This window comes from Phocoena sinus, chromosome 12, assembly GCF_008692025.1.
Source record: "Phocoena sinus isolate mPhoSin1 chromosome 12, mPhoSin1.pri, whole genome shotgun sequence".
Classification (NCBI taxonomy): Eukaryota; Metazoa; Chordata; class Mammalia; order Artiodactyla; family Phocoenidae; genus Phocoena; species Phocoena sinus.
Window position 1 is genome coordinate 8,933,522 of NC_045774.1, and position 22,740 is coordinate 8,956,261.

The 22,740-nt window shown below is 45.2% G+C and overlaps 1 protein-coding gene across 3 annotated transcripts in view; it reads right to left on the reverse strand.

Annotated features, from left to right (window-relative positions):
* TULP4 (TUB like protein 4) overlaps nt 1–22,740 on the reverse strand; it is a 226,670-nt gene that overhangs the window by 68,449 nt on the left and 135,481 nt on the right. For all 3 annotated transcript variants that reach the window (XM_032651094.1, XM_032651095.1, XM_032651096.1), the window contains one exon: nt 6,859–6,987. In XM_032651094.1, coding sequence (XP_032506985.1) covers nt 6,859–6,987 — 129 coding nt within the window. The remainder of the gene's footprint in view (nt 1–6,858; nt 6,988–22,740) is intronic.

Below are 22,740 nucleotides of genomic sequence, written 5' to 3' on the forward strand. Positions count from 1 at the left end.
TTCTGATTTCTTGTGTGCATCAGTAGTTCATTCCTTTTTATAGATGAGTAATATTCCATGGTATAAATATACCACGATTTATTCATCTCCCCAAAGGGCTGGGCATTTGGGTTGTTTCCAGTACTTGCTTATTACAGAATTGCTATGAGTATGCACGTGCAAGACTTTCTGTAGGCACATGGTTTCATTTTTCTTGCGTAAATACCTAGGAATGGAATTAACTGCTGGGTCATATGGTAAGTGTATGTTTAAATGCATAAGAAGTTACCAAGCTTTTCCAAAGTGGCTAAACCATTTCACATTCCCATCAGCAATGTATGTGAGTAGGTCCACACCTCACCAGCACTCGGTACTGCCAGTCTTTTTTATTTTAGCTATTCTAGTAGGTGTGTAGTGGTAGGACACTGTGCTTTTAATTTGCGCTTCCCCAATGACTAATATGCTGAGCATCATTTCATGTGCTTATTGATCATATGCACATCCTCTTTTGGAACCTTTCTATTCACATCCCTTGCCATATATATCTATTTGTATATCCGTTCACGTTCACCTATTCATTATATACGTAAATGCACACACACATACACATACGTATACAGATATATAGACGTTTTTGACCTTCTTGTTGTGTTGTAAAAATTCTAGATACTACCCTTTATCTGAATATGTGCTGCAAATAATTTCTCCCATTCTGTAACTTGCCTTTTCATTTTCTTAAGGATATCTTTCAAAAAGTAAGTTTTAAATTTTGATGAAGTCCAATATCAAGTTCTTTCTCTTACGTTTCATGCTTTTTGTATCCAAGAAATCTTTACCTAATCCAAGGTGGCAAACGCAAACTTTCCAGAAGAAGTGTACAGCTTTTACATTTATGTCTATGATTCATTTAATTTTTGCACAGGGTGTATGGTAAGAATCAAGGTTCTACTTTTTAAATTTTAAATGCAGATATTCAGTTGCTTCCGCACCATTTGTCAAAAAGACTATTCCTTGGATGTCAAATAGACTTATCGTGGCGATCATTTCCCAGTAGATACAAATTTTGTTGTATACCTGAAACCAGTATGTTATATGTCAATTATACCTCAATTTTAAAAAAAGATGATTCTTCCCCCACTGAATTACCTAGGCATCTTTTATTTACCTTTGACTACCTTGTAATCTCTACCTTATCTACAGTTATGCTCAACTTTTCATTCATAAAATTATTTTAGGTTTCATCTTTCTTCTCTTACTCAAGAATTGCCAGCAGTTTGTCTACTTCATTAATTTTTTTCCAAAGAACAAATTTTTGAATTTGTTGATCTCCTCTATTGTATGATTTTTTCGCTATTGCATTAATTTCTACTTTTATTTAAATTATATTTTCTTTCTCCTTTTACTGGATTTACTCTGTTCATTTGATCAGAGTTTTATTCCTTTCTAATATACATAAATTAAGGATATATATTCTCTTTTTAAAAAAAATTAGTTTATTTATTTAACTTCGGCTGCGTGGGGTCTTCGTTGCTGCGCGCAGGCTTTCTCTAGTTGCGGCGAGCAGGGGCTACTCTTCGTTGCGGTGCATGAGCTTCTCATTGTGGTGGCTTCTCTTGTTGCAGAGCACGGGCTCTAGGCACGTGGGCTTCAGTAGTTGTGGCGTGTGGACTCAGTAGTTGTGGCTCGCGGGCTCTAGAGCTCAGGCTCAGCAGTTGTGGTGCACGGGCTTAGTTGCTCTGCGGCATGTGGGATCTTCCCGGAGCAGGGTTTGAACCCTTGTCCCCTGCACTGGCAGGCGGATTCTTAACCACTGCGCCACTAGGGAAGACCCTAGGATATATATTTTCTTATATCACCACTTTAATCCTATCTCACAGGTTTCGGTATGTAGACAGTCCATTATCATTCAGATCTAAGATTTTATAAATGGCCATTAAATTTGTTCTTTAACCCATGAACTATTTAACAATGCATTTAAAAATGACCAAATGTCCAAACATTTGGTCAGCAATTTCCTTTCTTTTCTTTTTTTCTGGCCACGCTGCATGGCTTGTGGGATCTCAGTACCCTGACCAGGGACTGAACCTGGGCCCCGGCAGTGAAAGGGCCGAGTCCTAACCACTGGACTGCCAGGGAATTCCCACCAATTTCTTAAATTTATGTTTTTGTTATTAACTTCTAACCCATTCAGAAATCATGGGCCATAATCATGAGAGCTACCAATGGAAATCTGTTTAGGTTTTATTAATGCCCCAAAACAGGCTGGCAAACTATGGCCAGTGGGCCAAATCTATTTGCCACCTATTTTTGTACAGTCCACAAACTATGGTTTTAAATGGTTAGGAAAAAATTTCGAGAGGAATGATCCTTTGTTGTATGTGAAATCATATAAAATTCAAATTTTAGCATCCATAAATAAACTTTTTAACTTTATCAACAAAAAGTTTTCTGGTTTTCTTTTCTTTCTGGTTAGTACTTACGTAATATCCTCAATTCTGACTCCTCGTCCACAAAGCCTAAAATATGTACTATCTTGCCCCTCCACAGAAAAAGTCTGCGAAACCTCAGAACATGATTAATTTTTGTAAACATTCGGTGTGTGTCTGAGAAAAATGTATGTTCTCTACTTGGTGGATTCAGTAACTACAAGTGTCCATTAGGTCAAGCTTGTTAACTGTGTTGCTCAGATCTTCTATATCTTTGCTGATTTTTTTTTGTTGTTGAAACTTCTCAGTATATCAATGAATTTATCAGTTTTTACTTTCAGTTCTGTCAATTTCCTTCATATATTTTGACGCTATTATTAATAAGTGCATACATATTTAAAACATCATCTTGGTAAACTACAGCTTTTATCATTATGTGGTAGCACTCTATAAACGAAACATTACTTTCTATCTTTAAGTCTATTTCATCCGAAAATAACAGTTGCTACTCCAGCTTTCTTTTTTCCTGGATAATTTGCTCAATACATCTTTTCCATCTTTTTACTTTAAACTTGTATATGTCCTTAAGTTTTAGGTGTGGCTCCTAATAGCATATAGCTATGTTTTTAAAAACGTAACCTGTCAAGCATCATCTTGATCGGTGAAGTCAGTTCATTTACATTTATTCTAATTATTGTTATATTTGGCCCTGTTTCTATCGCCTTAATTTACTTTTTCAGTTTGTACTACCTTTTAAATATTTTCTAACTTAAAAAAATGGATTATCTATCATCTTCACTGTTGCTTATACTTGGAAATGTTCACCTTCATTGAAATTTGTAACGTTACTGGACTTTTCACACTTCAGGTAGTAATAAAACAAATGAACACACACCAAAAGGACATGAACTTCTTGCTGTTTTCCCAGCAGGGGTTATAGGTTATCAGTGGTCAGCACGTCCCCCTCGTGACAATGGCATGGGGGTGTGAGACAGCTCCTCGACAGCTGGTCTGAAGGTACTGGAAAAAGCTGTTTGTTTTTCAACTCAGAATCTTGGTTTCTCTGACCTTATGTTTCAACCAGTTACGTTATCTAGTTTTTCTTAAGAACTGAAGAGTTTTTTTTTTTTTTTACAGACAACACATTAATTCTGCAATAAACTGTAAAAGTCCTTTCATTTTGCAAAGATAATGTTACTTATTTACATGGGTTTTAACTCATTTATCTTTGTGCTAAAGGAAAAACATCTCACTAGAGTGAGAAAACGTATAGCCAGTGACAAGATGCTTCTCCAAGGCACCACCCATCTTACAGTCACAAAAAATGTAACAGAGGATGTTCACATGATCTAATTGCGTTTATTAAATTAGGTTGGCATGGAGTGATAAGACTGTACCAAAATTGGAAAAACAAAACCAGGGGAACTGAGTCCCTAGTGTGTTAAGGAAATAAGCAGAAAGCCCTCTGCTGTGGCCTATCCGATGCGGGGGGCCGTGGCACTCCTTGTCCACGTTCAGGGCTCTCTCGACATGACTGACCGAAGCTGAGGAGCAGCCTGGACGGCCCGCCGCCCAAGACAGCCTTTCCTCTGACGGTCCGAGGCCTGGGCCTGGCACAGCCGGCCTGTGACCAATGCTATGAAATAATGCAGGCACTGTTCCAGACTCATTTTGGAAATAAAGGACTCATAATCATTTCCTGAAAAAAAGAGTGTTAAAGCTTCACTTGGCTTCTGCCAAATGTCTGATTACTTCACGACAATGAAAGGCCTGCTCTATAACAAAGATCACCTGTCACCTCTTCTAAAGAGTATCACTTCAAGGACGCTCCTCCTCCAGGCACAGAACCGTCCCTCCTGCCCCCACACACCGCTCCCGGCGCACGGACCCTCCGCTCCCTCCACCAGTGAGCCATCCTCACCGGTGCATGACGCTTCTCATACAGGACGTGACTCCAACACAATTAAAAGCAGCCAAATCTCCCCCAAATGCAAGTGCTTAACGATAACAAGTGCTCAATGGATTCTGAGGTCTGTAGAGTCAGAGTGGCAAACAGCAAAGCTATGTGAAGATCTGGATCAGATCACTAGATACAGTGATTACTCTGGTCGAACCTGAAAGGAACAGGCTTTTGGGAGATTCTAGGTGCTTCCAGATGTTCTGGTCCATGTAAGCTCATTCACTTCCAGGTCTGAATTCGTCCGTTCTAGTTTCTAACACGCTTTTCTTTTTGCCGAACTCTCAATGAAAAGAAAGGCTGAGGGTATATGACGGTGGCAGAGGCCACACGGCTCTGACGTGGAGGTGACAGATGTCTCCCTCCTCAGAGAAGCTGCCGTCAGCAGGAGACAGTGTGGCAGCACCACCAGGTTGGGGGGGCCGGACTCGCCAATGGCAGTGAAGCCTGAGCTCTCTGGATGTACTATGAGTATATGCACCTCTGCTAAAGAGAAAACAGTTTATTGTCTGGGAACAAGACAGAGTTTCGGACTCAAACCTGGGTTCAAATTCTGGCTTTACAAACCATGAACTAACTTCCCTGGGTGAGTTACTCAACCTCCCTGAGCTGGGGTTTTTCTTCCATTAACTGAGAGTCACAACATCTTCCCAAAAGGGTTCCTGTGGAGGTGAGGGATGACACCTGGAAAAGGCCAGCGCTGAGTGCCATTCTGTAAGAGTGACACTCTGTAAGACCTCTTGCCGGCCAAGGTCTGAAGACATGTCTCACGTGATCACTGGGCCTTTCTAGGGAAAGGCTTCACTCTGGTGGAAGGGAGAACAACGGCACTTCAAAGACCCTCATGGGCAAGTTCAGAAGAGTCTCCACTTCACGGGAAGCTGTGAAGAGTTGCCGCCTCAAGGCCTGAAGCTGGTCTTTGGTGATGACGTTATGGCGACGACTTAAGGGCAGGTACGCCCTGTTGTCGGCGGCTATGGGTGCTGGCACCTCGTAAGTGCTTCAGGCACCATCACAACTTGTGGGGACAACCATCATGTGCAGACAGTGGCACAGCATTTTCCACATTTAATCTGTTTTTTTGGGGGGGCTGTGCCACGCAACTTGCAGGATCTCAGTTCCCTGACCAGGGGCTGAACCCGAGCCACGGGTAGCGAAAGCCTGGAATCCTAACCACTGGGCTACCAGGGAACTCCCTTCCATATGTAATCTTCTGTAATCCTCCCAAGTGATCCGTGGAGGCAGGCACCATTAAACTCCCTGTGCACAGATGAGGAAACTGAGGCACAGAAGTAAAGTATCTCCGACTGAAGCGTGATGGACTGAGACGCTGACTCCAGAGCTCATGCTCTTGGCCACAGTGTCCACCTTCTAGGTGACATGAACTTCTTATGGGCATGGAGGTTTCCACATCTGTGGCTCAATTTCAAGGTTAGTTAGTAGTCACAGTGCAGGCGCCACCTCTGCCTTTTTCCACTCACGGTGGAATACAGGAAACCGGTAAGGCCTTACCAGAGTCAGTCAAAGTTATTACACCGACCCTACCAAATAAGTAAACTCACACAAAGAAGTTATGTTCTGTTTGCACCCAGAGGTAGCTTTGCCTTCTGTGATGACATCTTACAAAGTTCCTCAGCCTAGCAGTAACTGCTAGGAAGAGCTTCATTCCCTGCAATTTTACGTCACCTCACCGGTCTGCATCTTTCGAAGTTGGAAAGCTCGTAGCTTATTTAAGCACCAGATGGGAAGAGAGAGGGTGAGAATTCATTTCCTTAGGAATGTATAGAAAGGCAGTCACAGGGGAACCACCCCGGAGAGCCAAACAGACTAAGAAACCCCTTGTCAGTACAGGTTCCCCCAGCACTTGGGCCTGTCAAATCCTTGGCACGGGACCCGTGTCCTTAAACACACGAGACAGGAGCTCCACGCAGCCGTCCTCGTGGGGAGGAAGAGCCAGGGCCATACCATCAGCCACGAGAACCCACGAAGTGGTTTTTAAAAGAGCACGGCTCGGCAGGGCGTCCCTGGAGCAACTGTTTTCCTCAGAGCAGCGACAAATTGGTACCAGAAAGGGAGAGCTGAGTGATGACAACAGGTGGCCCCGCTAATTGAAACCTGACCGAAGGGACTGTGAAAAACTCGGCTTGGGGATTGGCTGTGAGAACGGTCATGTGGAGCTCCCCGTGAGAGAACTGGGAAGATGACAACACGGGAAAATACCTTCCACGGGGCAGCAAAGAAGCGCTATGCCAGGAGCGCTTCGTTAAATCAGAACTTAACAGGTAATCACAACACTGAGTGGTGAAAAACGACTTCACAGGTTTAATTAAAGCTTAAGGCCTGGAGCGTTCTCACAACAGCCGCAGAGTGGGAGAGAAGGAAGGACGATCCTTCTCTCGCTCTAGTGGTGTACTCAACGGGCAGCACGAGAAGCAGGATGCTGGTTTCATTCATCTGCCCTCCGCCCTTCCCTGGAGGAGCGTCCTGCCCGCTCACCTGGGCCCCTCGGTCGTTGACCAGCTCCACAGACCACCGCCCTTCGTACTGGATCCACACGAATATCCCGCCGTCTGCGTCGCACGTGGCCAGCTTCTGGTACGGCTCGTTCCACCTCACCAACACGACCTAGGAAACGACCAAAAAGACACTTACTGCAGGGAAGGAGCCCGTGGGCCGCAATCACGTCTACGACGTTATCAGACCCAGAACTAACTAGAACGCGTGGAACAAAGGCAAGGACTCGGGGAGGATGGGGGGTGGGGAGTCCAGCAGAGAGGACACACGGCAGCGCCTCAGGGGACGAGGCCCACGTGACGTGGCCTCCTGACCAACAGCAGGCACCTGAGCAAACCACGAACCACGGCGCCGCAGCGCCCGTCGCCGTGACCACAGAGCGGGCCCAGAGCCCACCCGTACCCGGCCCCGCCTCCACAGTGCCAGGCTCGCTCGCCTGAGGGCCCTGGGCGGTGGGGAAACGATTTCCTCGAAACCTACTGTGTGTACCTGAGTCAGGGCACTATTTGCTTGGTACAGATGGAAGAAAGGGTGCAGCCTATGTAATCTCATTTTCTCCCAAAGTGAAATTTTCTGTACCTTTGCCAGGCTACATTATTTCCAAGTAGTTCAGCATCTAAGCATGCCAATTTGGAAAAAATACACAGTTGAAATATCTAAACTGTTCAGGATTTATCACAGAGGAAATACGAAGAAACTATAAGCTTCAAAACGGATGAGTATGAGAACTTAATTTTTAAATTTGAAAGATCCTGAACGTGGACAATCCTTTTCATCTTTCTCAACTATCACTCGTTCATGTAAAAGGTGGCCGCAGGTAGGTGGTCTGTGGGATCAGCCCTCACAGAGCCCAGAAAAACCTGTAAGGGCACAGGGCTATGAAGTGGTCCCAGGAGGCACAAAACCAGTGCCGGGCTCCCCACGGGGAATGCTTCCGGAGGTCACCTGGCCCGCCCGCGCTGGTGACCGTGATCGTTTCCTTCCTTCAGCTCGTACTCATCAGATCCGTGCTGCACGCTGCCACGTGACCAACACGGAGGTGGAGAAGACAGGGCCTGCCCTCGGCAAGCGCAAAGTCCAGCTGGGAGCCAGAACAGCCATGGATACGTGGACACATACGCACGTATGTCAGTCAAACGAGGACTGTTACTAACCAGCAAGAGCACCCCTGCTGCTCATAAGATGCGAACCCCGTCTCCTCCCAGGACTTTGTGCCTAATAAGCTAACAACCCTCATGAATACGTGGCGCCAGTGCATATGGTCCCCAAGTTCCACTTATGTTCTAAACCACTGACAGCGAGCGGCTGAGGCCAAGGGCTGACCATCACAGGCCTCCAAAAGCACAGTTCCCTCCTCACGTCCATCTGCGTCCAAACCACAGACCGACACAGAAGCCCTGCCCCCTCTCAAAGTTGTACCATGGGCACCAGAGAGCCAGGAGAGGCCCCCCAGCCCTGATCCACCACACTTGGTGGTATCAGCATTTGTTGCAAGATGCATACTAAAATCCTCAAATTGTCCAAGAGGAAATTACTACCCACTTAAAATGTAAGGATACTGTAGCTTTTTTTTAAAACTGTGCATCAAGAGCTGAAAGGCTGCAATCTTTTGAGACCTGGCAATTGTCAGCCAAATCTAAGCTAGTCAATGGCCCGCCTGCAAAACGGATGCAAGTTCCGTGGATGCGGACACTGCCAGATGCCGGCAGCCCCATCTAGCTTTTGTCCCTCCACCGCGACTGCCTGTCCCTCTCTGGTCACTGCTCTGCAGGTGCCACGCTCACACCACCTGCCATAACCACAGGTTTACGTGCACCCTCCTCCCCCTGAGCTGGGCCACCGGAGGAAAAGGGCAGAGGCATGCTCACCGCTGAACACTGACACACAGGAACGCTGAGCATATCATGCCAAACAGCCACACGTAAGTTACTATTCTCACTGAGTTATGCTCTGAAATCTACTTCAAGTAGGTTACTTTCGACTCCCAAAGGCATTTTAACAAGAGCCAATACTGACAGACTGCCTATTACAAACCATTAGGCTGTGAGGATAGAAAGTTAGGAAATCTTTGTCCCTGCAGAGTTCAGTTCACTAACCAGACATAATACCCTGCTCTACATGCAAGTACAGAGTTGTGAACATACACAGGAGGGGCCTCAAAACAGGCGGACGGGAGGGCAACAAATCCAGATTCATGTTTTTAAAGTCTAGCTTTAAAGATTCTGCATTTAAATTACTGATCTAATTTTTTAAAATAGTAAAACCAACACAATTAAAGTCTTTAAACGCACCGCACTGAATGTATCATAAAATTTAGAATTTCCAAGTAGCCAGTAAAAACCAACTTCATAAACTTTCGGACCCAACAACGATCGGCCTGAGCAGTGCCGCCCACAATGTGCTGTAATATGGTCCCTCGACACACCTGCGTCACCTAAGCCCACAATCACTGATGCACTTCAGGATGGCTGCAAGAGGGCGGAATAGGACAAATAAGAACACCTATTTCCCAAGTTAAATACACTGAACATTCATCTACTATGACCTTCCTTAAAATATTTGATGACAAGGCATCACATTTCAGAGAACAGAGGTTAGTCACATTTTCTATACTTTTGCCTTTTTCCTTTAACAACCATCGCCACACATGACTGCATATTTAGTTATTATCAGTAACAAAACCTCTCTTCTTCATGAAGACAGCCTGCAAGTCGCAGCATGACACAAACACGAAAGAGCAGAGGCAAAAAAATATTTTAAAGTTATTTCTAACGTTAAAAATGTCTTGGTCTTATGACAACACAGAAGTAGTTGTTGGAGAAACAAAGAGTTCACAGACTCAATGTCATCTTTTCGTAATTCCTGATCAGTTGAGATGCAGCAGTAAACAGAAGTGCAGTCCCCACACACACACTTCTTTGCTGTGAGTATAACCGGTATAACTGAATATAGGTGGGTTGCTCCCCTAAATTAGAGAGAGAAATCTTTCCAGTGATCCTTGGTTTAAAACTAAGGTTAAACTGTGATGTTGTTTCCCTGGATTAGTTTTCTCATTTCCGCTCTCGTTTGCGATTCGGAGCTGCCCGTCTTATCTCCCGGCCGCTTATTTCCTGTTCTGCGAATCCCTCCAGTCTGCTTGGCAATGTCAGGACATACCAGAGTGTTGAGGAATTACCAAGCAGGGGCCAGCTGGGTTCTCAGTTGCCCAGATGACGTGGCAGGGTGCTAACAGCTGCCCAGGCATTCTAAGGCAGAGCTTCCTTCCCTTTTAAAGGAAAACGGGGCTCCTGTTTGCTTTGGGCACAAAAGAACTTCAGCATTTAACATGTTAGCTGAAGTATGTGTTCCTCTACAGACAGAGGCTAAGCCAAGTTTTGACCCAGGTCTTTGATTATTCCCCCAAAATGCTAGCCTGTCACCCTCTCCGATGTAAGGTTTCTATCATTTTATAGCTATTCTTATCAATAAATACTTATTGAGTACAATTAACAGTAGAGAAATCTACACTAAAAATACAGCGCAGGTCTGCTGAAGGCCTATTTGGGCTGTACTCTAATGCCCTCAATAAGTCACTTCACCCCCTACCTCTAGAACTATTTTTAGGCAGAACAAAACTCTAGTGTCAGTTAATCCAAGGCACCAGTTCATCCAAGAATGCTCATCGTTTGAGGCAGGAACCCTTCAAATGGTGTTGGTAGATATAATTTCTATTTTACAGATATATACAGGAAACCGCCACTGTGAACAACCAGTATCACCAGTGTTCAGAAATATTTCCCTTAACCCTAAAGGAATGTAATTTGGACATACGTTAAATACAAATAGCTCAAGTTATAAATCCCTGTAAGTGATTATTACCACTCAGTCCTTATTCTGTAATTTATTAAGCGAAACAGCACTAACTTCACTTGTACAAGAAAAACGAGTGCCAACTGAATTTTAGACACATTTAGCTGTTTTTTAACAAAGAACCAAAAGCACGCTGAAACAGAGGCTGGAAGAAATTCAATGTGGACAACGGCTTCATGCCCACCAGCAAGACGGTCCCGTGAGGTCCAGAGCTCAGCCCCGGCCGCACCGCTCACCAGCTGCATGGCCTCGGGCACCCTGTTGACCCGCTGGGGTCCCTTTTCCTCATCTGCAACGGGGGCAACAGCAGCAATCCTTCTAGAGCTACTGTGAAAACTATGATGAGAAAGGGCCTTAGGGCAGCACCGGGCACACAGCAACGTGCCCCTACCCAGCTCTGGTGCACGCATTCGCGCCCCACACACCATCTCTGGTTCTCACCAGCCTGACGATTTCTTTCCATCTGTACTCCTGAAGCCCGGCACGACGCCAGGCACACAGCAGCATTCCACAAATCTTTCTAAATTAAAATATTCCTGAAGGACAATTAACCATATTTCTTTAGAATTGTATACTGTTCTCTTTCAACACTAAGATGTTAAAACTAGCCCAAGTGAGATTTGGGGGGGGGGGGCGGGGGGGGCGTCAACAGTTGCACTGAGACAAAACTGACATACCATACAACCCATTTAAAAAGTAAAACTCAATGGTTTTTGTATCATTTATAGAGCTGTGCAATCATCACAGTAAATTCTAGAACATCTTCATCAGCCTCCAGTACTCCCTTCAGCCCCAGACAATCACTGATCTTTCGTCTGTTCATATTTGCCTATTTTGGACACTGCATAGAAATGCAATCATACCATGTGTGGCCTTTGGTGCCTGGCTTCTTTCACTCAGCATAATGTTTTCAAGGTTTATCCGTGTTGCAGCATGTGCCAGTACTTACTTCCTTTATATGGTCAAATAATATTCCACTGCATGGCTATACCATTTTGTTTATCCATTCAGTTGATAAATACCTGGGTTGTTTCTACCTTTTGGCTATTATGAATAATACTGCTGTGAACATTTGTGTATCAGTTTTTATTTTCTTGGGTATATGCCTAGGAGCGGAGTTGCTGAGTCAAACGATAATTCTATGTTTAACTTTTTGAGGAACTGCCGGACTGTCTTCCAAAGTGGCTGCTCCAGTTTACATTCCCAGCAACAATGTATGAGGTTCCAGTTTCTTCACATTCTCTCCAACACTTGCTACTATGTCTTTTTGATTATAGCCATCCTAGTGGGTGTGAAGTGGTTTTGACTTGCATTTCCCTGATGGCTAATGGTTTTGAGCATCTTTGCAAGTGCTTACTGGGCATCTGTTTACCTTTTTTGAAGAAATGTCTATTCAGATCCTGTGCCCCTTTTTAATTGGGTTGTCTTTTTTATTAGTGAGTTGCAAGAGTTTCTCTTCCTAAGCCTTTTGAAACACTCTGCTTGAGGGAAACTTTTGCTTTTATTTCCACATAATCTATTTCTCTCATTTATATGTTCACAGATCCAGTCTTCATTCATTCATTCAATTCAATATGCTGATAAGAACTCCATGAAGGAAATGGTTCAGGGACAATAAAGGAATTCGGAAAACACGGGCCTATGGTTTTCTAAGCCCTAGGCCAGGGACCAGGGTGCTGCTACGTGGTTCTAAACCTGAATCTGAATTTGTCTGGGGGTGACTTCCGCAGTCCTGGCTCCCCAAGACGCTTCTCAGGAAACTCACAGCTACACACTCCTTCCTGATGTTTTCCAAACCTTCTTGTTGGAAAATAATACATCTTCTTTTTGGGGAGAGTTTATATTATCAGGCAAGACTGAGTTAGGAAAAAAAGAACTCTATCAAGTCTCCTGATACGAATGCAAAATTACCGTCCCTAGTCTTCTCATCTACTAGGTGGCAGCGAGAGTCTTCCGCTAAAGCAATATATAAAATGCTTTGAATGGCTTCATCCAAAAGTACAGGCTTCATCCAAAAGTACAGTCTGTAGGAAACCCAACAGTCAGTACCTTCATCTCCTGGCCATTTTCTGATCTGTGCCTATCTCAAAACCAGTGCAGTGAATACTCCCTGTGACTCCCACTTCCATCCTTCTCTGTCCCATCTCAGTTGCCATCTCCCAAGCAGAATTTTACTGGAAAGTATGTTCAGTCACAAACACTGTTCCCCGAGGTTACAGAGCACCTTACCAGGGCTAAGCATGTGTTCTCCATCGTCACCTCCCACTTATTCTCACAAAAATACTCTTGGTATAGACAACGGTTACTGGCTTTAGCCAACTGAGAGCTGACACGACCATGCAGTCTCACAGATGAGGATGGGGGCAGCCAGCATGAGGTCACGCAGAACGCTCGAGGTAGGTCAGGCTCCAGGCCAGAGCCTCAGTCTCCTCACTCCGGTCCGCAACCAAACTGGCCCGGGGCCATCAATCCCTCAGCACCACCAAGGCGCTGCTCACGGGACACACACAGATGGAGCAGACGCCCTGCCCTCAAGGAGCGCCTGGGGGAGCTTGGAGAAGCCGCCTCACGTCTTCTTTCTTACCTGCTGTCAGACTTCTGCGATGCAGAAATATTCTCAAAAACAGCTGTACCAACAAACTCTAGTTCTGACAGAAGAAAACAAAAATCATATACTAAAGAGAAATAAACTAAAACATTAGCGGCGGTGAAGTAAAGGGATTTTCATCAGAATTTTTCTACATTTTCTGATCTTCGCACAATGAACGTATTTCCAGCTTCACCTATTTCTGTGGCAAGGAAGTTGAACACTTTCTTTTCGTAATAATAATAATAATCAAGAGTCTGAAAGTCAGTTTCACATTCATTAGCTTATTTTATCTTCACAGATATCTTAGGAGGAGGTATTACCATTATTCTAACCTCCCATTTCACAGATTTAAAAAGTGGAGCTGAGAGAAGGTACAAATATTTCCATAGCCTTTTTTAAAAAACTTAAAAAAGAGTTTTCACAATATTTATGGCAGACATAACAGTTTAAAGAAAAATTCACCTGAAGTATTGTCCTCATTCAGCTTAGGAAAATATCACCAGGACCATCGGAAGCCCCCGTGTGCTCCTCCCACACCTCAGCCCTCCCTCCTCTGAGGAAAAAAAACACTTCCTGGGTATTTCATGTTTTTAATTCACATGCATTTTTATACCCACGTATGCATCCTCACTTCAGTATTTTGTGTCTCTTTAAAAATTTTAAATATTACAGAAGACGCTAAACATATACCCAAGAAGAGCAACCAGGACAATAAGCTTCCACGTACCTGCCGTCCAGCTTACACATGACCAGCCTTTCTGCCTGTTCTCAAGCTTTAAAACCTCTATGGATTCTTTAGCTCAGCATTAGGCTGTGAAATTCATCCTTGTTGACAAGCGTGGCTCCAACTCGTCCGTTCTCACTGCTTCATCGCAGTCACTGTGACGACACCACAGTTTGTTACCTCATCCCCTTGCTGACAAACATTTAGGCTGCCTTCCCTTTCTTTCCCACTTTTATTACACTAGCACTGCTGCTTATAACCATGCTGCCACCAGCCCCCTGTGAACCAGAGCAGGGCTGCTCTGAGTCTGCACTGGGGAACAGCTGGACCAGAGGCAGGCGCAGCTCTGCCTTCGCCAGACGGTGCCAGGTCAGTTTCCAGAGTGAGCCGACAGTGCACATCCCAACAGCAGTCCAGCTGTGCCTTAGAGCCTAATGTACTCGACCCTGCCAGACTTCAAAATGTTTTCCAATCAGACACGTGTAAAATTATTTCAGATTCTGCTTCTGAGTTTTTCCGTATCTCCACAGACTTCCACATTCTATTCTACTTGACACGTCTCAGTGTCATGCTCTGAGGAGACAGACCGAGGCTCTTCCTTCTCTCTGCCCCTCGCCGCCCCTCCGCTGTGCTTCCGGACAACAGTTTCTCAGCTCCCGGCTGTGCACCCACCACCGAGGCCTCCCTTCATGGCTTCCTCCAAGAAGAAATCAGAGTCGTCTTATGAACCCGACAGGCATCTCTAGGCACCTGCCACACAGCCACCGCCGGGCCCGCCAAGGGTGAGCAGCGCAGGAGGTACAGCCGTGCCCTGGAGGAGCCGGGCTGTGGGCAGAGGGAGGGGGCAGACTGGGCAGGTGGTGGGCTCTGGTGGCCCAAAGACCCGACCGGCTCAGCACACGTCACATCACTCTTGAGGTCCTCCTCTCCATTCCTCTGGGCCGACTTGCTGTGGCTTGAAAGTGAATATCCCGCAGGGCCAGCGAGCCTGGAGAGCTCCCAAATGCGAGGCTGAAGCCGATAGAGCCGCAAAGGGGGCCCAGGGCCACTCCAGCGTGGATCTTGAGTTAAGTCTTGAAGCTGGTGCAGGATTTCCCTCAACGCGCTGTTCAAACGTCATTTCCTCTGTGGCAATGTCGCCACCTCTCATGGGCAGAACTGCGTCCTCTGTGTCCCCAGCCCCCGGCCCAGCCTGCCTCCAGCTCTGCCCGCAGCTACCCCGTCCTGCGGTGGACAGGCTCCAGGCTCCAGGCTCCAGGAGGGAGGTCTGTGCCCGGAAAAGGAAGAATGGCAGCTGACATTCACTAAGGCACTTGCCTCACCCCTCGGTAAGTCTTCTCTACCGGCGTCTTCGGTGATGGTCCCTGAAAGCAGAGCCTGGGACGGGGACCCGCGCACTGAAGCCTTTCCCTGTGGGTCCTCCCAGGACAAAGGCAGTGGGCGAGGCAGGACAGGTCTGGGGTGTAAGGGAAGGACATGTGTCTCTGGAGACCGGCTTCCTCAGCCTGACCCACAGGAACCCTGGTGTGTGGCTCCGGCACAGCTGGCCCTGCTCTGAGGCAGGGGTGGCCTCCAGTGCCACCCCGGGCGTTGGTCATGGGTTGCTGGCCGCTTGGCGGGAACGGGGACGGGGGAGTGGGGCAGGGGACCAGCTGGCAGCTGGACGCCTCAGTGGCCAATGCGCACCGCGGCCGGGGGACAGTGCACACAGTGGCCTCCAGTGCCCCTCAGTCTCCCCTTTACCAGCTCTTCCTCTTCCGTCCTCCGAGGGGCGCAGAGCTCCAGGCTCAGTCCTGACCCTGCCCTCTTCAGTCTACTCTGACTGCCTAGTCATCTGATCTAGTCTCAGCTTTAAATCCATGGTCTAACCATCTAAGCACGATGACTTCCAAGTTCTTGTCTTCAATCCCTTACTCTAGATCCTGTCCAACATCTCTACTTGGAGGCCAGACAGGCCTGGCAAACTCGGCACATCCCTAACAGGTCTCTTCCCCCACCCCCACCCCCCGCCCCGGTGCTCTTCACCCACGTGAATGACACCATCTGTCAACAGCAGGAACACGGACAGCAAAGCAGACTTCCCTCCCTGCCTCTCAGGCCCAACAGCTGGGTGGGGGGCCCGTCTGGGCACAGACACGGTGCTGCCCCCCTGGCAAGGGCAAGGCTTCCTGCGGTGTGGGTGGTGTCCCCTCTGTGGCTGTTAAGTAACGAAGGATGAAAACCTTGGCCAGTGCAGAAAAGATTACTCTCTGCTTGATCTTCACCACCCAGTTCTATGTCTTAACTGTGGCGCTAGCTCCAACGTGTTTCTTTAGATATGGCCTTAATGCTCATGAAAAACAATCCCCTGCCTAATTGGAAACTAGAGGAGAAACTCAAAGAAAGGAACTGAGAACGTGTTTGAAGACAATTGTGCACTATACAAATATCAGCTCCTGGGGTTACTGCCAAAGGGTAAACAACTCTTTAAATTCCTAAGACTTTAAATTTTAGAATAGTCTTAGACTTACAGAAACACTGCACAGATAGTACAGAGGTCCCATACATGTCCCATACTTAGTTTCCCCTATTATTAAGATCTTACATTTGCATGGTATATTGCCACAATTAATAAATCAATATGGATATATTATTATTGACCAAAGCCCATGCTTTATTCAAATTTCCTTAACTTTAATGTAGTGTCTTTTATCTGTTCCAGGACCCCACTTCGAGTACCACATTTAGTCATCACGTTTCCTTAGGCTCTCTTGACTACAACTCAAGAAAGTCTCTCAAACGTCCCTTGTTTTCATTGACTTGGACAGGTCTGAGGAGAACTCGGAGGTGTCCTCCAATGAGGGTGTGTGTGATGTTTTCCTCGTGATAGGCTGGAGTTAGGAGTTTGGGGGGACGACCACAGAGGTGAAATGCCATCAGTGGTACACTCTCAACATGACCTGTCGCTGTTGAAGTTTACCTCGGATCACCTGGTTAAGTAGTCTCCGTTCAGTTTCTTCACTGAACTGACTCTGCCTTTCCCCCTTTCCTCACCTGTACTCTTTGGAAGGAAGTGACCATGGGCAGCCCACACTTCAGGACCGGCGTTATGCTCCACCTCCTTGAGGGAGGCGTGTCTACATAAATTACTTACAACCCTTCTGCTCAGGAGATTTGCCTTTTCTCCACTAATTTTACCAGTATGGACACTAATAGAATTAACGGATGTCTGCTCTACATTCTGGGTTATAATCCAACACCACTCCATGTATTTTGCTGCTCAGACTTTTCCTGCTTTGGCCACTGGGAGCAGTTTCAGTTGGTTCCTCCGTCCCTTTGACACACCCCCGACACTGTATGGGTTTCGTTTTGTTTTCTGAGTGCCATCTTTTTTTCTGACACCACGAGATGCTCCAGACTCATGTGTATTTCCTGCTCCAGTCCTTGGATAAGACATTTCTCCATGGGACCCTGGTTCCTTTTATTGGAAGACGGTACTAGAAACTAAGGTCTGCGTCTAGATCCAAGAAACCAAGATCTAGGTGTGCTCATTGCTACTTGGGTAGGTAAATGGCTTTTGACATTAAAAAAATCAACAAATTACGAGATGAGCCTGGGACATCTTAGTATCCCACAAGGCAAAACAGATACCAAAAGACCTCTAGACCCAACTGGAAAGGGCTCCCAGTAACCAAGGACGGAACAATTTGAGCATCAAAAAGTGCAAGGTGCTGAGACAAGTACCTTAAAATTCATGTATGCTAAAATCCATGAGCTCACGACAATCCTAAAAAATAAAATCCTCACTGTTAACTTTTAGAGAATGGTATAGAACTTTCTGCCCTGAAAACAGGCACAAAAAGGGGGAAAACCCACATTTATCCTGCCATTATTTACAAACACTACCCCAAAACAAACAGTTGATGAGGCCAAGTTTTTCTTGGTGTAAGTATTCCAGTTAATAAATAAAGAAGGAACGACAAAATTAGGATATCACTTTGCAACTACTAATGGAACCATGGCTGTAGGTGAAAGGTTGATGGGACTGCAGTATGAATGGATCAAACTGACAATCGCTAACTAACTCATCAATGTAAACATCACAAAAAGGCAGACAATCATGTATTACATGCCTCCTGATGGAGGTGCATGACGCCATCCATGAAGCAATTCCAAAACAATACCCTCCCACCCCCCAAAAAGTCAAACTTGAAGTCTCTAGACCTTAACAACTAGTTTACAAGAAATACAGAAGACAGAAAAACAGACTAAAGAACATCCTGGGGATGTAATTAGGAAAATCCACTTTTCCTACAGAATTTCTCATGTTCTGGGTTTTCCTAAAGCAAGGAAAACAATAAAGAAATGAGGAACCTATAGATTAAAAGACTTAAAGGGCATAGCAACCTAATGCGATTCATGTAACGGACCTTGTTTGGATCTGACTCTCAGAAAGAACTCAAAAAAAAAAAAAAAACCTCAATTTTTTCTAAAAGGTAAAAGATTTCATAGACCTTTCACCAAAGAAGATATATAGATGACAAATAAGCACATGAAAAGATGCTCAACATCATCTGTTATTAATAAATGCTAACTAGAAGCACAGTGAGACAACCCGACTGCTGAGTCATTAGAATGACTCAAGTTAACTTCTGAGGATACTCATTAGCACTTGTGTTCAAGTCCCAGCTTTTTTTAACTGATCCTTGTACTCCTCTGACAGAAACAAAGGAAATATATTACCTGTTCCCCCTGCTGTAAATTTCATTAAGTATTAAGTCAGGTCCAACAGTGTCTTTCAATAGAAAGGCTAAAGGGACTTGGGCTTTCATCCTGTCGGTAATGAAGGCTGTTGTTCTTTTAACACAGGTATACTTTACACAGGTATCAGATCATTGTGATACAAATTATGCACCGAGTATTGAGAGCATTGTTTTTCAAGCTTAAAGTTACATTTTAGTTAGAATCTGTTAAATCATAAGATAATGGGCCAGGCAGTGTATCTCAAAGAAGGACCTAAAAACATATCAGATTTGGGGGCATGGTTTGTGGGGCTGGAATACGTGGAATTTGGAAAAAGCATATTAAGCATAATTAAAGCATACTAAGTACAACTGCTTTGATTTACTTTTTTAAAACTTGTTATTAAAGTATACTACACGTGCTTTAATTGATTTTCAGTCATTTCTTTTGAAATTTCAAACAACATTAAAGGAGGATGTAAGATTTTATCACTGGCTATCATACAGAACTAAACATTTCTTGTAAAACATGATTCACACACATACACAAAAAGCTCAAAACCGGTGTCACGTGCACCAAATTCGATTGAAACACTGTATCACTATTTCCTTTTACACATTTTTATTTCTTCCCCCCAAAACCGTGACTGTGAAACAACCCCACTGTATGGGTATTAATTCCCATACTTTGGAATTAACTTCTCAATAACTAATATGTTTCTGGTTGGCAAGAGAGAAGAAGAGTGTGTGAAAAAATGGACTCAGTGCTTGATTTTAAAAAGGAAAGGGAAAGGAAAAGAAAGAAAAAGGCCGCACGTCCACTATTTTCACAGTGGGAAGAGCACATCTTTGTGTTGTTCAGCCTTCCAGTCTGGTGAGCCTGACTGGAAGCAGACAAAGAGAACTCAGGTGCCAACAGCTGTAAATAAAGCAGATTACCTGAAGTACCAAAAGAGTAGAATCAGGCAGGAACAAATTAGAAATTAAAATATTCTGAATAAAAAGCATTAATCAGCAAAGGTCACTAATTTCTTAAAGTCATTATTGTCTATTAGCAAATGGTACTTTTTCCCCCTTGGATTTAGATCTGATTCTAATGTGGAGGTAGCAGGGATCCCAGCTAAAACCAGGATCTTCACATGGACCGCGCTAGAGGTATGCAGTGTTAATTTAAACCAACAAATATGTTATCTTCCACAATATAACTCATACATTTTATTTCTTCTTGAATTTCTTAAAATCTCTTCCCGGTCTCTAAAATAAAAACAGAAAAGCATAAACTGAATTGTCAATCCACCACATTCATGGGGTTTAGACTTCCGAGAAAGCATCATCTATCCTTTTTTAATCATCATAACTTGTTATCTAAGCCCCTGAAATATCAAATTTATAATTCAAAATGTTCCGTTCTAAAACAAGGGAGTTAACCTCCTATATCTGTAAGGAAATGGACAGACTACAAAAACAACTGATTCTCAAAAGGGCCTGGTACCTGGAGCAGGCATTATCATCTTCACTTTATAGAAAAGGAAACTGAGGTTCAGGGAGGTTCACTTGCCCAAAGTACCCAACTAGCAAGAGGCAGAGCAGGGGCCGGGAACCAGGTACCTCCATTCCTAGTCCAGCGTGTTTTCCTACCTATCAATACAAAGTGAAGTAAGGCAGAATCACTTCGTGATCCTATTTGGGGTGTGTGTGCGGGGGAGGAAAACACATATTCACCTTGGGAAAACTACTGTATTTGTGAAGGATGCTCAATTTGTTTTTTAATTAGAAAGCTGAAATCTCTAGTCTAGAATTTTTGACTATCCAAAATGAGCTATGAAAAATATTGAGAAAGCTAGAAAAAAGTCTTGGGGCAGAACCAGGAGACATAAGCGCAAATTATAAGCCCAATGTTTACTGTGAAAGAGAACTTTCTAACAAGGAGCACGGCCAATCACTGGAAGGGGCTGTCTTCAAAAGGCACCTGGAACACTGGAAAGAGTTTAAAAAAGAGGCTGGACAGCCAGCTGCCAAGGGTACCTGGAAGCAACTCATCTAACCAGTTGCGTGTGTCTGGGGGTGCTTCTGGATTAGAACTAGAGGACCTCCATATCACCATCCATCCAACTCCAAGATGACAAATCAAAATTAAACGCGGCCTTAGTATCAGTGATGCTATGGCCTCAAAAAAAAAAAGGCTGATATTAAGCTCTTAAGCATCTACCTACTGATAAACTGCCACTAAATTTGCTACAGGGAAATTCAATTATTAAAGTAGTTAACTTGGCTATTTGAATTAAAAATTTATATATTAAATATGATAGTAATCTTGTCAACCAGGTGTGTACTTCAGTCGTTTACATTTAATCTAGCAGATGCTCCTCTTCAATTCTCAGAGCAGTTAAGATAGCAGGATTCTCAACATCCTGCTCTTTAAAATCGCTATCTCTCAGTCACCACCTTTGATCGGTAGCCAAGTTTGCCAGGCTACCAACTGAAGATAGAACATCAGCTCATCTCCCAACAAGCTGACTCTCAGCCCAGCCTAAAGCACACTTCTCAGATCCAAGGGAGCAGGGCAGAGCCAGAACCGAGAAGCCCTTCTCACTGACAACAGAACACCCAAGTTCCACTCTGGCCTCTAACACCCTGCCTCTTCATTTTGTCTGAAAAAGCAAATTGGCCTAGACCATTTCTAAAGATACTTCCAGCTCTAATATTTTGACACATTGGATTCTATTTGGTCAAGTACTAAGCAAATACAGCCTAGTCACTCCTAAGTGCAATATCCTGCAAAACTTCAACACATTTACCACCCAAGAAAAAAAATCTAGCACATGGATCATGACATAACACCTGGTAGGAGGGCGGGTAGCTGATGGGAGTTGAGTGAATATGTTACAATAATTCAATCAGAGTTAGGAGCTAAATAAAAGTTTCCTCCTAAGCACTCATAATTTTAAAAACCTGAGAGATGTTACTTTTTAGGTAATTAGTTCAAGAGTTACATACAGATTGAGCTTCTATGTACAGTGATAGTTAATTTTATGTGTCAAATTGATTGGGCCCCTTTTGGATTTCGGAGGCAACGTGCTCCTAATCTGGGTGTGGCACTCTGGCCTATCTACCTAGTGACCCGAAAAGCTGACGGTTTTCAGTGGGGCCCAGAACAAGAGGAGGCTCCTCACGGGTCAGGCCACCACGGGAGCTGTTCTCCGCTCGGGTCACGTGATCCAGCAGCTCCAGTGGCGCCTGAAGCACCAACGGCAGAAAGGGATGCTGTTTGGAGCCTCTGGTGGATGAATCTCAGTGCACGCCCTTAGGGTTATGGAGCGAAGCCCTGCCATCCTCCACAGACAACCACTCTCCTCTTGAGAAACAGCTCTTGGCCTGAAACAGACTGAATGCTTAACCACGGTGACCAACAAGTCACCATGTGACCTGAGCTGCCCATCAGGACCTGGGTGTTACCTGATCCATCAGCCACAAAGCCGGGCGTGCAGAGCAGCACTCCACCATCGAATGGAAGCGGTACATACGTGATCCGCCCGAGCAGGCCCTTGGAAGGCTCAAGTCACACGAGGAAGTGGCCAAATGCCGCGGCCCCCACTCCCGCGACACTGCCTTCTCCTCCCAGCCCGCACCTACGGCCCCACGGGGAGCTCCCCGCGATGAGCCCAGGGGAAGAGAAGACGCCCGATGTGCGGACACCGCCCCCCAGTGGACAGCTGCAGAGCCACAGCCCCTCCCTGGACACCCCTGCAGGACAAGGTGACGGAAATCCCCGCAGTGGGCAGAACCTGGAGCCCCGCACCTGGCTGCTCACGCGCTTGGAAGGAGAAATGGCCTGATGTGCAACTGTTTACCGGTTCTTCAGCTGTGGCCACTGGTTTGCTGGATGGTCAGATACTCCGAAGGAAAGTGATTGGAAAACTGGTGACAAAGAAATCTGGGGAAGAGGTATGTGGCCTGACCTCTATGAATGGGCAAAAAAA